The 14,323-nt window shown below is 37.4% G+C and overlaps 1 protein-coding gene across 9 annotated transcripts in view; it reads left to right on the forward strand.

Moving 5' to 3' along the window:
* The window catches only part of NF1 (neurofibromin 1), a 247,612-nt gene that overhangs the window by 95,225 nt on the left and 138,064 nt on the right, over nucleotides 1–14,323 (forward strand). For 8 of the 9 annotated variants that reach the window (XM_086686551.1, XM_086686554.1, XM_086686552.1 and 5 more), the window contains 7 exons: nucleotides 589–702; nucleotides 5,669–5,748; nucleotides 7,738–7,861; nucleotides 9,232–9,393; nucleotides 10,859–11,108; nucleotides 11,649–11,722; nucleotides 11,988–12,071. In XM_086686551.1, the coding sequence (XP_086542677.1) occupies nucleotides 589–702; nucleotides 5,669–5,748; nucleotides 7,738–7,861; nucleotides 9,232–9,393; nucleotides 10,859–11,108; nucleotides 11,649–11,722; nucleotides 11,988–12,071 (888 nt within the window). The remainder of the gene's footprint in view (nucleotides 1–588; nucleotides 703–5,668; nucleotides 5,749–7,737; nucleotides 7,862–9,231; nucleotides 9,394–10,858; nucleotides 11,109–11,648; nucleotides 11,723–11,987; nucleotides 12,072–14,323) is intronic. The other variant, XM_086686549.1, reaches the window with a different exon arrangement.

Raw genomic sequence — 14,323 nt, forward strand, 5'->3', positions numbered from 1 at the left:
CTGGAGGTGTGGATTCCAGCCTTGGACGGCCTAGGGCGGTCCTTTCTACTAGACCGGACCTGTTCTTTGCCTTTGAGTGCAGTCATTTGTAAGATTAAAACCAGTAAGCTCCAAACCAGAGGTGTAGTATTTAGCCAGTGTAGTGTTGGTGAAAAAAATTACCTGCTCCTTATATATAAGGTATGATTTCTTAATTAAAAAGCTAATACTTAGTTTTTGTTTTCTTTTAATCAGAATTTTCTCTGGACATTATTCACATGAAGGAACAGTATAGCTGTAGATTAAGCGACTCCTTAACAAAAGCAGTTCTGACTTTTAAAAAATTCCCCAATTGTTATTTTATCGAGATATACACATACCATAAAATTCACTATTTTAAAGTGTACAATTTACTGGTTTCAGTACATTTACAAGATTCTGCAGCATTACCACTATCTAATTCTAGAACATTTCTAGAACATTGTCATAACCCTAAAGAGAAGCTTAGTGTACCCATCAGCATTCACTCTCCATTCCCTTTTCTCTCTGGCCCCTGTTAGGTGATAGATACATTTTTTTAAATTGAAGCTTGCTTTTTTTCCCTTGCAGAATCCAAGGAAACAGGGGCCTGAAACCCAAGGCAGTACAGCGGAATTAATTACAGGGCTCGTCCAGCTGGTCCCTCAGTCACACATGCCAGAGATCGCACAGGAGGCAATGGAGGTAAGGGGAAATGAATTCTGGGCTCTTGAAGGAAAGTTTGTAAATGTATATGTTCTTCATGTTTCTTTGGTGTGTGGTTTCTATGATGTCATTTCTGGACATCTGTCAGAGAGAGATGGCATTTCTAGAAGTGTGTTTGTGTCTGTATGCTGTTTTATGAACTCTGGAGAAGGAAAAGGTTTAATTGCTGTATATCTCATGTAGCAAAAATGTTGTGCAAATTATGATGCTTAATTTAAACCCTCAGATTTTTCTAATTGCAGTTGACCTTTTGGAATTGTTTTAAAATATGTATTGAATTTTGAATTTGCATCTAATTCACATACCATAAAGTTTACTATTTTAAAGTGTGCAATTCAGTGTTTTTCAGTATATTCACAAGGTTGTGCAGCCATCACCACTAATCCTGAAACATTTTCGTTACTCCAAAATAAACCCTGCCACTCTGCATCCTCCTGTTACCCCAGTCACTGGCAACCACTAATCCCTTTGCTGTCTTCATAGATTTGCTTATTCTAGCCATTTCACATAAATACACTCATGAAATATGCGGCTTTTTGAGTCTGGCTTCTTTCATGTTTTCGAGGTTCCTCCATGGTATAGCCTGTGTCAATCAATACTTCATTCTTTTTTATTGCCAAATAATATTCCAGTGTGTACACATAGGGCCTTCTGTTTATTCATTAGCTGAGCACATTTGGTATTGTTTCTGCTTTTTGGCTATTATGAGTAATGCTGCTATGAACATTTGTGTAAAAGGTTTTTTGTGGATATATTGCCAGTGGAATTGGAGGGTCATATGGTAACTGTGTAACTTTTTGAGTGACCAAACTGTTTCCCAAAGCGACTGTATCCTTTTATATTCCCATTAGCAGTGTATGTGGGTTCTATTTCTACATCCTTGCCAATACTTGTTATTGTCTGTGTTTTGGATTATAGCCATCCTAGTGGGTGTGAACAGAGTTGACTTAAAAAAAAAATTGTTTTTATATTGATTGCTAAATATGGTTTTAATTTAAATCAATTTTATTGAGGTGTAATTTACATGTAATAAAATCATACAAGATTTAGAATATTTCTAGTTACCCTGGAAAGTTCTCATGTGTCTTATGATCCCACTCCCTGTGCCAAAGACCACTGGTCTGATTTCTGTCATAGATCAGTTTTGCCAGTTGTGGAAGTTCATCTCAATGAAATCTTAGACTGTATATTCCTTTTTGTCTGGCCTCTTTGACTCCCAAGTGTTTGAGATTTGTTCATGATATTACATGTGTTAGTTACTTCTTTTTTTTTTTTAATTTTAAAAAATTTTTGTATTGTTGGTAGGTATTCCGTTTGAGATGAAAGCAGTTTATTCACTTGTTAATGGCCATTTAGGCGAACATATCCATCATTGAGAGTTATCTTGTGCGTCTCAGTATTCCCTTCCTTCCTTCCTCCTCTTTTGTCCCTGTCTGCTCCCCTGCTTCCCTTGCAACCATTGATCTGCTTTCTGTTATAGGTTAATATGCATTTTATATACATGGAGTTATAAACTATATACTCTTTTTGTCTATCTTCTTTAACTCTGCATAGTCATCATAAATTCATCTGGGTTGCTGCATGTATCAATAGTCCCTTTAAAAAAAAAAAACCACATTCCTTTTTATCACTATATAGTATTCCACTGTGTGGCCGTAGCATAATTTATTTATCCATTTACTTGTTGATATTTGTGTTGTTTCTAGTTTTTGGCTATTACAAATAAAACTTCTAGGAACATGTGTGTACAAACTTATGTGTAGACATATGCTTTTATTTCTCTCTGGTGAATACCAAAGAGTGCAAAAATCTTACTCTGTGGTCTTTATGAGAGACATAGCATAAGTATAAAGACACCAGAAGTTCGATAGTCCAAGGATAGGAAAATATGCTACACAAACAGAACTCAAGAAAGCTGGAGTAACATACAGAGTTTAAAGCAAGAAGCATTACTGGAGATAACATGGGACATCTCATGATTGCAAAGGTGTCCAATCTATCCAGAATATAAAACTATATGAATCTAAAAACAAAGCTTCAAAATATTTAAAAATATATGGAGTAAAAGTAGAGATAGACAAATCTAGTTTTAGTCGGATGCTTGAGCACACTTTTCTCAGAATCTAATAGAATAAACAAGTCAAGAAGATAGTAAGGATGGAAGACTTGAACAACATAATTATCAGATACGAACTGTGTGACGTACATTGAATGTGACACTCAGTAAATGCACTTTCTTTTCAAGTATGCATGGAACATTGAATGTATCCTGAGCGTAAAGTGTAAGTCTCAACAAATTCTAAACAATTGAAATCATTCAGAATTTTTTTGTGACTACAGTATAATTAACTTAGAAATCAATAATAAAAAGTTTTATGAAATATCAAATGACTATGTGTTCATTCATACTCTGCTAGCAGGAATGTAAATTAGTACAACTACCATTAAAAATTGTTTTGCAGTATCTACAAAGTAAACATGTGATCTAGCAATTCTATATGCTTGCCAAAAGACACATACAAAAATATTAATGGCAATATAATTTGTAACAGCCATCCCCCCCAAAAACCTAGAAATACCTCAAATATATCTATATAGAACAGATAATTTTGGTTATATTCATTCCATTGATTACAGCAATGAAAAAAGAATGGGCTACTATTGCTAAATGCTGAGCATGGATGAATCAGTATCACAAACATAATGTTCAGTGAGAACAGCCAAACACAAAAGGGAACATACTGTGTGATTCCCTTTATATAAATGACAAGCAGGCAAAGGTAGTCTGTGGCAGTAGAAGTCAGAACGGTGGCTCCCTTTGTTAAGGAGTAATGACTGAAGGGAACACGAAAAGGGCTTCTAGGCACTGACAGTGTTGGTCTAGGTAATGGTTACATGGAGTATATACATTTGTAAAACTTCTTTGAGCATGTATACACTTAAGATTTCCTACTTTACCCTTTGTATTGTATGTTTTATGTTACCAAATATATTTTAGCATTCAGCGTTTCACTCATTGCTTGTGTTTGTGTACGTTGCTGTTGGACCTACAAATGGGTACACGCTTGCATACTTCTTGGAAGGCTGTTTGATGGTATTTGGCAGAAGGTGTGCAGATACCTAATTTTTGTCCAAATAATTCCATTCCTGTAATGTTTTTGTTTCATCCTCTGAATACAAAAGGAAGAAGCTACACATACGTGTATGCTTATTGCTGTAGCTGATAATAGGGCGCTAGGAGAACTTAAACTATGCGCTAGGGAGAGAGCAGGTCAGTCCTCAATGACACAATGGTAAATGGCTAAATATCCATTGAAACATGCCAATCACATGGCAACATGGAAAGATATTTAGGAAATGTCAGATGAGTACACTATGTTTACAGCTTTGTTAGAATACATGTAGGGAATAAAATGGAAGGGAACACGATAAGGGAAGCAATCATATTAAGGGGAAAAGGCTAACCCATTGTCTTTCATTACTTTAAAAAGTATTTCTTCAAACAAAAATATAGAGAATTGGCTACTTAAAGTGTCAGCAAACTATATTGTTTTTACACAATAGTAACAATTGGATGTTAATTTGTGTGGTTTTTTCTTGTTAGGAGAGGTATAAACTATAATTTTTGAAGATTCTCACAATGAATTGAAGTTTTCATTATATATCTAAAAGTAATTACAATAAAACAGGATAATATAGGTCTGGTCCTGATATAATTTATGTTTTGGAGTTATAAAGTCATCTGAGGTTAGACATTTATGTATCCTTTCCTAATGTAAGGCAGGTTTTCGATGCACATACCAGCGGTTTACACATTTGATTTGCTATTTTGAGAGAAGAAATCAGTTTTCATAATTTGTTCTGAACAGCGTCTTGTTGGGAGTTTCAATAAAAGGCTTTCAAGGGGCTCAAGAATTACCAAATACAGGGGCGCCTGGGTGGCGCAGTCGGTTAAGCGTCCGACTTCAGCCAGGTCACGATCTCGCGGTCCGTGAGTTCGAGCCCCGCGTCAGGCTCTGGGCTGATGGCTCGGAGCCTGGAGCCTGTTTCCGATTCTGTGTCTCCCTTTCTCTCTGCCCCTCCCCCGTTCATGCTCTGTCTCTCTCTGTCCCAAAAATAAATAAAAACGTTGAAAAAAAAATTAAAAAAAAAAAAGAATTACCAAATACACTGACCAAGGACTGAGAAGAATACACGTAGCTCAGTGGGGTGTCTCTGGGGGATGCCACGTGGAACTGGAGTTGGGGCTGGTTCCAAGGAAGAGTCTGGGGTACACTTTGTACTACGATGGTTTTCGTTACTTCATAATGGTGTTTTTGTATATTAGCTGTATATTTTACGTGACTTCTTTAATTCTTGTTAATGTTCTGTAAGCCAAATTCCAACTTCAATTCTGTGGTCTATAGGAGTATGTAAGAATGAATAACCTGCTCTGAAATGTGAAGTCTGTTTTGCTTCCCCTGCCCTTGTTCTTTGGAAAATAATTGATCTTTTCTGTTCCAAAAGAATTTGCGGTGAGCAGAATAACTTCTACTTTACCTTTCACCCTGGAAGTAAAATATTGTTGTGTGTATTAATTTTGGTGAGCTCTCCTTACTTGGAGATTAACTTTTTGTTGTTCCACTGAGTTCTTTAACACTTATTGAAATGACTTAGTTTGTGTCTTAAAACAATTTTTATATGTGTATATTGCTCCTCTGAATTCGTCCGTCATTTAACTGGGTCTCTATATGCCATTTAAAGTAAGAATGATAGAATAAAATGATTTTATTCTACATATATTATTCCCTAGAGATTTGGGTTCTTTAGTCTTTTTCTTTTGCCTTTTACTGTGTGTTGAGGCTGCAATTAAATAGCTCGATTTATTAGATTTGTAAAATAAATATTCCAGTGTTACATTTACCAAAAAACTTTTGAGTAATTCTCTCTCTTTTTTAAAATTCAGGCTCTGCTGGTTCTTCATCAGTTAGATAGCATTGATTTGTGGAATCCTGATGCTCCTGTGGAAACATTTTGGGAAATTAGGTATATGTACTTTAACTTTTTAATTCAAGTTAAAGTTTTATTTTGCATTTATTTTTTGTCTTTAGATATTAACTCTGTAGTACTTGGTCAGTTGTGAAACTTTATAGAGGTTTTATGATCTTGTATTTTATTTGTCTTGAATTATTAATTAGATTCTTGTTTTAACTGTAAGAATTGTTGTCACAGCAATTTAGAAAGTAAATTTTTTATATATTTTTTTATTTTTTAATGTTTATTATTGAGGGACAGAGAGACACAGAGCATGAGGAGGGGAGGGGTAGAGAGACGGGGAGACACAAAATATGAAGCAGGCTCCAGGCTCTGAGCTGTCAGCACAGAGCCCTTCGTGGGGCTCGAACTCACAAACTGCGAGATCACGACCTGAGCCAAAGTCAGTCACCTAACCAACTGAGCCACCCAGGTGCTCCAAGAAAGTAAAATTTAAAACATTGTGCTAAATATTATTACCCAACCATAAGTACTGTTACTTAGTGTTTTCTCTTATGTTCCAGATTTCCATGTAGTTACAACTGTGTACTAAATTGTTAGAAATATGAGCTTAGAGTGTTAAAATTATATGATGTTAATCATTTATTTCCCTTTTTAAAACTATGATCTTTCATAAATTTTCCATAATACCAATAATTTTGATAAGTGAATTAATAATGAACATCTGTTTAGGGGCACCTGGGTGGCTCAGTCAGTTCACCATCTGACTTCAGCTCAGGTCCTGATGTCACTGCTAGTGAGTTCGAGCCCCGTGTTTTGGGCTCGGTACTGACAGCTCAGATTCTGTGTCTCCCTCTCTCTCTGCCCCTCCCCTGCCCACGTTCTGTCTCTGTCTCTCAGTCTCTCTCTCTCTCTCAAAAATATTTTTAAAAAATAATGAACATCTGTTTAGAAGGTAAAAATATATACAGAATTTTATAATTTATTTCCTGGGTTGTATAAATTATGATCTTTTAAAGAGCACAAAGGCAACACATTGAGAAAAATGGAAATGTGTAATCCTTAGGTGTATTTTGTCATTATCTCATCATAGAAGTGGGTGCACTGTCTTCCCTGGCAGCTGAGTTAAATCCTAGACACAGAGCAGTGATCTTGAATAGTAATGTAATGTGAACCACATACCTAATTTAAAATTTTCTGGGTTGCTGCATTACAGAGTGTAAAGGAAAGGTATTACTAATTTTAATAATATTTTTAAACCCAGCTTCTATTGCTAGAATATTATTCCAATATATAATCAATATAAAAGTTATTGAGATATCTTGCATTATTTTTTTCCGTCAAGTCTTCAAAATTTGGTTGTGTTTCACACTTACAGCACATCTCAGTTTGGGCAAGCCACATTTCAAGTGCCCATTAGTCACATGTGGCTGGCTAGTGGGTACAGTTGGACAATATGATGACTCTGGAGTGGGGATCAGCAAATTTTTTGTCTAAAAGGTCAGGTAGTGAATATCATAGGTTGGTGGACCAGATAGTCTCTGTCTGAACTATTCAGTTTCACTGTCAGAGCACGAAAGCGAAAGCCATAGACAGTATGTAAATGAATGGGTGTGGCCACGTTCCACTGAGACTTTATTTATGGAAAGCAAATAATGGACCGGATTTGGTCTACAGGCAGTTGTTTGCAGATCCCTGCTCTAGAGCACTGGGTTTACATACAGCCTATGCTGTGCACGTAGGCTGTCATTTCTTCTGAGTCTTCTGCAAAGATGAGATGCGTAGATGAAACACTTGGGAGTTTGGGGATTGGAGGATTTAGAGTTGCTTGCTTTTTTTTTTTTTTTAACATAATTTGTAGACCTCTTCCCTTTGATTATCGTGCTATTAACATTTTGAGAATCAATTTCTTTAAAACAAAATCCTAGCTTCTGTATATTTATATCCATTATGAGAGAATGTCATTCTTATGTACTGATTGTACCTCTGTTAGGTTATTTATCGATGATACTGATAACCACAAACTTTATGCTATTGCAGCTCTCAAATGCTTTTTTACATCTGCAAGAAATTAACTAGCCATCAAATGCTTAGCAGCACAGAAATTCTCAAATGGTTGCGGGAAATTTTGATCTGCAGGAATAAATTTCTTCTTAAAAATAAGGTAAGCAAAGTGACATCTTTAAAATGGAAGCCTATTTTGGGGTAAATGGGAAGAGATTAAGAAAATGTATATTAGCCAAATTAAGTCCTACTTTAGCTTTTTCTGCCTACGGTGTCTTCAAAGGGAAATATGTGTGCAGAGGATAATGGCTGAGAAGTTAACATTTTAAAAATTGTTGAGTCTCTGTCCTTGAAGTTGCAATCTTGATAAATTCCAGTTGAGTTCAACAGGACTCTATGGGGCAGGCCGAGGAGGAGTGGGGGCTGCTATAACCAAATTAGATTGAGAAACATATTCTATCTTGTCTCAAGTTTGTGCATAAGACTTGAATCTTATGGTTTAGGCTAGTCCAGTTATCTGTCAAGAAACTTAAGGAAAGAGGTTAAGGGTCTTTAAGTTTATTTACATTTCTGCCGTGACAATTTCACCTCTTCAAATATCTGAGTCCTCTCCCTTACGGTTGAGTGAAAAGTCTTGATTCTGAACTGTTAAAGTATGGGGACAAGATTTTAGGGAGTTAGAGAAGAGCTTTAAATTTCTTTTATCATAAAGTTTCTGTAGTCAGTTAAATTTTTTTCTATTATGGTGTAATTTTTGGAGTTCTTGATTCAATGAATTTTTATCTTTTTCTAGAATAATAACTCCAAGATATCTTAAACATATTATACTCATGTTTTTCAGTGTACCATGCAGCTTGTTAAATTTCTTTGTTTAGAAATGGGCTAATGGTGATTTAGGTTTTATACATGAGGGTTATCTTAGTGTGTTAATATAGTGGGATTTGGCATTATCCCAAAGATAAGGAACAAGATTAGACTTCAGGGTTTCATACCTTTGCCTATGGTATAATTCTCCAGAGTATAAGCATTAGTAATCCAGTAATAATCGGCAGTACTCTGGTCAGTAAAGTTGCAACAGGCTTGGCATATTTACCAGTGTTAATTACTGGTCCAAAGGAACTTAGTGTCAAGAGTCAACTTCCAATTATCCTGATATGGCACAGGGTAAAATCTTATGGGGAGAAAATTGTCGTCATTTGTAATTGACTGAGAAGTACCTTGTATTTTTCCTATGGTAGATTTATGTTGTTGATGTTTAACTGTGCTCATGGTAGATCTAGAAATGTTAATTTGCATTTGTAGAACCTGTTGTTCCTGGTGATTTGAAGGGTGGAAGGCTAAGAGGAGCTTCAAAGACACTGAGCAAACATTATTCGTACTATTGGGTCTCTAGTGAATATTCTTCAAGGATTAGGAGTTGGGATGAGAAGTTTTCCAGGATAGTTGCAAACAGAAAGACAGCTCATATTATGTATTTAGTTTTCTTGATTATCAGTGCTTCAGAAAGGCTTACTTATTTCTTCTTTTTAGCAGGCAGATAGAAGTTCCTGTCACTTTCTCTTCCTTTACGGGGTAGGATGTGATGTTCCTTCGAGTGGAGCTACCAGTCAGATGTCCATGGATCATGAAGAATTAATACGTACTTGTACGCCTGGAGCCTCTCTTCGGAAGGGAAAAGGAAACTCATCCATGGTAAGCAGCTTCTTTTGTAGTTTTCCTGTATTATTGTCATCTGTGCTGTATGTTTTTTCCTGAATGAACTTTGGTAAATTTCAACTAGATGATACAGTGTAGTAAAGAACTGCTTAGATTCTAGTTCAATCACTGATCTTTGTGGAACCTCAGGCAAGTTCCTAACAACCCTGTGACCCAGTTTATCAGCTTTAAAATGGGGATAACAACAATTTATGTCCCAGAAGTGTTGGAAGGATTAAATGAGATTGTGTGTAAACAGCACTTGATTGATTGACACTTATTGATAAGCTATAACTGAGAGCTACAATTATCATAAACCTCTACTGTACAAAGGACCATTCATATCGCAGAAGTTTAAAAGTTGTACCACCTAACAAAAATACAAATTTACTGGAGATAAAGCATTTTGCTTGAAATAGATAAGCGTCTGTGTTTTTTGTGTTTGTGTGCATAATTCTTTTTAAAAATAAATCACAGTACAAGTGAAAATAGCAAATCATGACAAAAGAATGTCTCTTCCAGACCAAACCTGTTTTGTTTTGTTTTTTACTCTTAAAAACCTAAAAACACGATTTGTGGCATTTAGGATACAGCTACCAATCTAGAGAGTACATTTCTTTAATCCTTATCAGTGGCGATGAGTGTCTGCCTTTTTCATGGGAAGGTCAGCAGCATGTATTCACAGCCTTGTTGTAGGATTAGGTTAACTTCCCTAATCTTTGCCATATATAGCCTGCAGGAATCTTGATTATACTGATATTCCACAGAAGATCTTGCTGGTCCACTTGACCGTTGGCATTTTACTGTTAGACTTGAAAATCTAGAAGTACAGACCAAAGCTCTTTTATCCCTAATTTTCAGCATAACCTTCTGTTGAGGAAAAACAACAAGTAAGCAGTATAGTGTTTACTGCAGTCTATGTTGACTGCAGAATTTACATTCATGTTGTAAATGAGGATTCCTTTTGGGACTCTGTAACCCAGAACCAAGTATATCTTCTACAGCAACATTCGGTTCTTGTCCGTGCCCTTATTTTAGTCCTTGTTGCAGCGGACTTACTTTATTTCTTACTACTGGTGGGTAGATAGAATTTCTTACTACTTCCTTTGTCATTTATAATTGAGTTGAAGTGCATTGCATTTTTCATTCAGTAGATTTATGCCACGGGTACTTTACTTGTGTTTGCGTTAGACTTCATCTATATTTCTAGGATCTAAAGTAAGGATAATACCTATTCGATTTGAAATTGGACAAATAGTAGCATTATGTTGGTCCAAATCATCTCATTTCTCATTCAGACAAGATGTTTAGGGGTTTGAAAATTCCTGTCATGGTTGCGGGGGAAAGCTTTTGCGTGTTCTTGAACGCACACATACATGGTACACAGTGTGTTGCATTGTTGGATTTGATAAATAAAATCTCCTAAGTTGCAAACATAATGCCTCTCATCCCTGACTCCCAGGATAGTGCAGCAGGGTGCAGCGGCACACCGCCGATATGCCGACAGGCCCAGACCAAACTCGAAGTGGCCCTGTACATGTTTCTGTGGAGCCCTGACACTGAAGCTGTTCTGGTTGCCATGTCCTGTTTCCGCCACCTCTGTGAGGAGGCAGATATCCGGTGTGGGGTGGATGAAGTGTCGGTGCACAACTTCTTGCCCAACTATAACACATTCATGGAATTTGCCTCTGTCAGCAATATGATGTCAACAGGTAAGTGTGGATAACGTCCCCCCACCCCGCCACTCAGTTTGCCTCGAGTCACACGACATCTGATTGTGCCAGGAATGTAGGAACTGCTTGGTAAGCTTAGAGAGTTAATTCAAGAAGCTCACCTGAAATCCTTTTCTACATAAGATGGGGTGAAAATAAATAGCATTTGAAACAAATTGTTAACTTCTCACTGAGCTTTTAATACGCAGTACAATTGTTTAAAAACTGGCAGTATAAATTACTGTCCGTTTCAGATTGTGTAATTTACTGTGGCTGAACTGTATATGGTGAAGTTTCAAACACACTGGCCTATGTTTTGAGTAAATACAGGTGGGAATAGCTTATTTTATGCTGTGGATATTGTAGAGTCCAAGTTAAATACCTTTCCTGTGAGGCTAGCAAAAGGAAGCATTCACCTTTATCACAGGAAGCATTCATTCCACTCCTCCTACTCTGCCTTGGGGGTTTGGCCCGCCAGGCTCTCCCATGGCATTCAGGGCTCTAAGTGCAACGAGTTGATGTGCTGTTGTCTTTGCTTAGGAAGAGCAGCGCTTCAGAAAAGGGTGATGGCACTACTCAGGCGCATCGAGCACCCCACTGCAGGAAACACGGAGGTATGCTCTTTGCAACAGAAACAGCTCCCCAGGCCCCACCCTCGATCGGAGAAGCCGCATGTTGTGTGCACGTGCGCGCCCGTGTGTGTGTGTGTGTGTGTGTGTGAGAGACAAGGAATGGCTTTTGAAGCAGATCTAATTCATATGTGCATATTACATGTGGGATATTATACCTCTAGTATGCACCAAGTTTGAGACCTATCGCTGATTGATTTTTAGTCCTAAGTTTACAATTGCTTTCAAGTGGTAATTGCTTTCATTTTAGGCTTGGGAAGATACACATGCAAAGTGGGAACAAGCCACAAAACTAATCCTCAACTATCCAAAAGCTAAAATGGAAGATGGCCAGGTGAGTTTGTGAAGTTGACTTTTGTCTTTTAATTGATCTGCTAAACGTGTGTACTTCATTTCAGTAATCTTTGGAGTCACTCTTCGTATAACACATATATAGTCGTTGTAAGACTTATTTAGTGTTGGTTCATCTAAAACTGCACTATTATGGGGGTGCGTGGTGGCTCAGTTAAGTGTCTGACCTCGGCTCAGGTCACGACGTCATGGCTTATGAGTTCAGCCCCACGTCGGGCTCTGTGCTGACGGCTCAGAGCCTGGAGCCTGCTTCGGATTCTGTGTCTTCTTCTCTCTCTCTCTCTCTCTCTCTCTCTCTCTCTCTCTCTCTGTCTCTCTCTCTCTCTCTCTGTCGCTCCCCCACTTGCACTCTCTCTCTCTCTCCAAAATAAATAAACATTAAAACTGCTCTATTATGATAGCCACTAGCCACATGTGGCTACTTATGTTTAAATGAAAATTTAAAGTAATTTAAATACAGTTAAAATTCAGTTTCTCAGTCTTACAGTAGCCACATTTCAAGGATTCATTAGCCGGATGTAGCAATTTGCTACTGTGTTGAACAGCACAGGTATAAAGTGTTTCCATCATTGTAGAAATATGGGGGAGCAGGAACTAGAGATGATCTGTGGTAGAGACCCTTCCTTTACCCTCTTTCCTTCTCTTTTTCCATCAGAGTATTTCACAGAATTTTCAGGAAAGGGATGACAAAGTTAGATAAAATAAATTAAAATTGAAGCAATACATTTTACTATTTTGTTAGGTATTCTTTTTTTCTTTAAGTTTATTTATTTTTGAGAGAGACAGAGACAGCGTGAGTGGGGGAGGGGCAAAGAGAGAGGAAGAGAGAGGATCCCAAACAGGCTCCGCACTGTCAGCACACAGCCCACGCTTGGCACACACTTGGCATAATGTTTGTAAGGTTCGTTCGTGTGAGTCCAAAGCTTTGTAAAAGAAGTTTAATATTCTGGGTTGGTTCTATCAGTCTATGACAAAAATATATTAGTGGCTCTTAAAAAATGTATATGGTAATCTAAGTTTGAACTTCTTTTTTTCCCCTTTTTCACATCATTTTTTTAATTGGAATATAACATACATAAAAAACATGTATAAATCAAAGCAACAGTTCAGAATATTAGGAGATGAACATGCCTGTGGAACCAGCACCCACAACAAGAAAAAAAAATCCTTACTAGCACATGGGAAGCCTTTGTTTTGCCCCACTTCCAATCACTAAACAACCCAAGAGTAACCATTATCCTGACTACTAAATACAAGAGCTTTCCTGTTTTAAGCTTTCTGTAAATGGAGTGCTGGAGATGTAGTCTTTTATATCTGGCTTCTGTCACTCAACATTGTGAGAGTGACCTACACTGCTCTGGGCCATTGTCATTCGTTCACTGTTACGGCTGTATGTTATTTCGTTCAGCAGACAGTTCACAATTTAATTTTGCTTTCTATTCTCTTTGAACACTGGATAGCTATACAAAGACTATTGAGTTATTTTGACCCGTGCCGCTTTGAACATTCTTGAATGTGTCTTTTGGTAACTGTCTAGGTATATTTCTGTAAAGTACATACTTAACAGTGGAACTGCTGGGTAATAGGGTACGCAGATACACATATGGAGAATATAAATTGATACAACAAGTACTTAAAAAACACTTGTGGTTTCACAAGGGCTTTTAAAAGACAACATTTAAAATTTTTTTTAATGTTTACTTATTTTTGAGAGACAGAGATACAGAGCATGAGTGGGGAAGGGGCAGAGAGAGAGGGAGATAAAGAATCCGAAGCAGGCTCCAGGCTCCGAGCTGTCAGCACAGAGCCCGACACGGGGCTTGAACCACAAACTGTCAGGTCATGACCTGAGCCGAAGTCAGATGCTTAACTGACTGAGCCACCCAGGCTTCCCATACAATTAACATTTTTTAAAATAATGTTTATTTTTGAGAGACAGTGTGTGTGCGCAGGGGAGGAGCAGAAAGAGAGGAAGACAGAATCCCAAGCAGTTGCCACACTGTCAGCACAGAGCCCGATGCAAGGCTCAAACCCACAAGGTCAGATCATGACCTGAGCTGAAATCAAGAGTCAGACTCTTAACCAACTGAGGCACCCAGGCGCCCCAAGCAATTAACATTAAAAAAAAAAAACTGCTATAGCACCTCTGTAAATGATGAAACATTCAGCCATTAAAAGCATTCCTCTTACTGGAATTATTACTACATCGTATGTTAAATAACTGGAATTTAAATA

Source organism: Puma concolor, chromosome E1 (genome assembly GCF_028749965.1).
Source record: "Puma concolor isolate L17-30 chromosome E1, mPumCon1.1.hap2, whole genome shotgun sequence".
Lineage (NCBI taxonomy): Eukaryota > Metazoa > Chordata > Mammalia > Carnivora > Felidae > Puma > Puma concolor.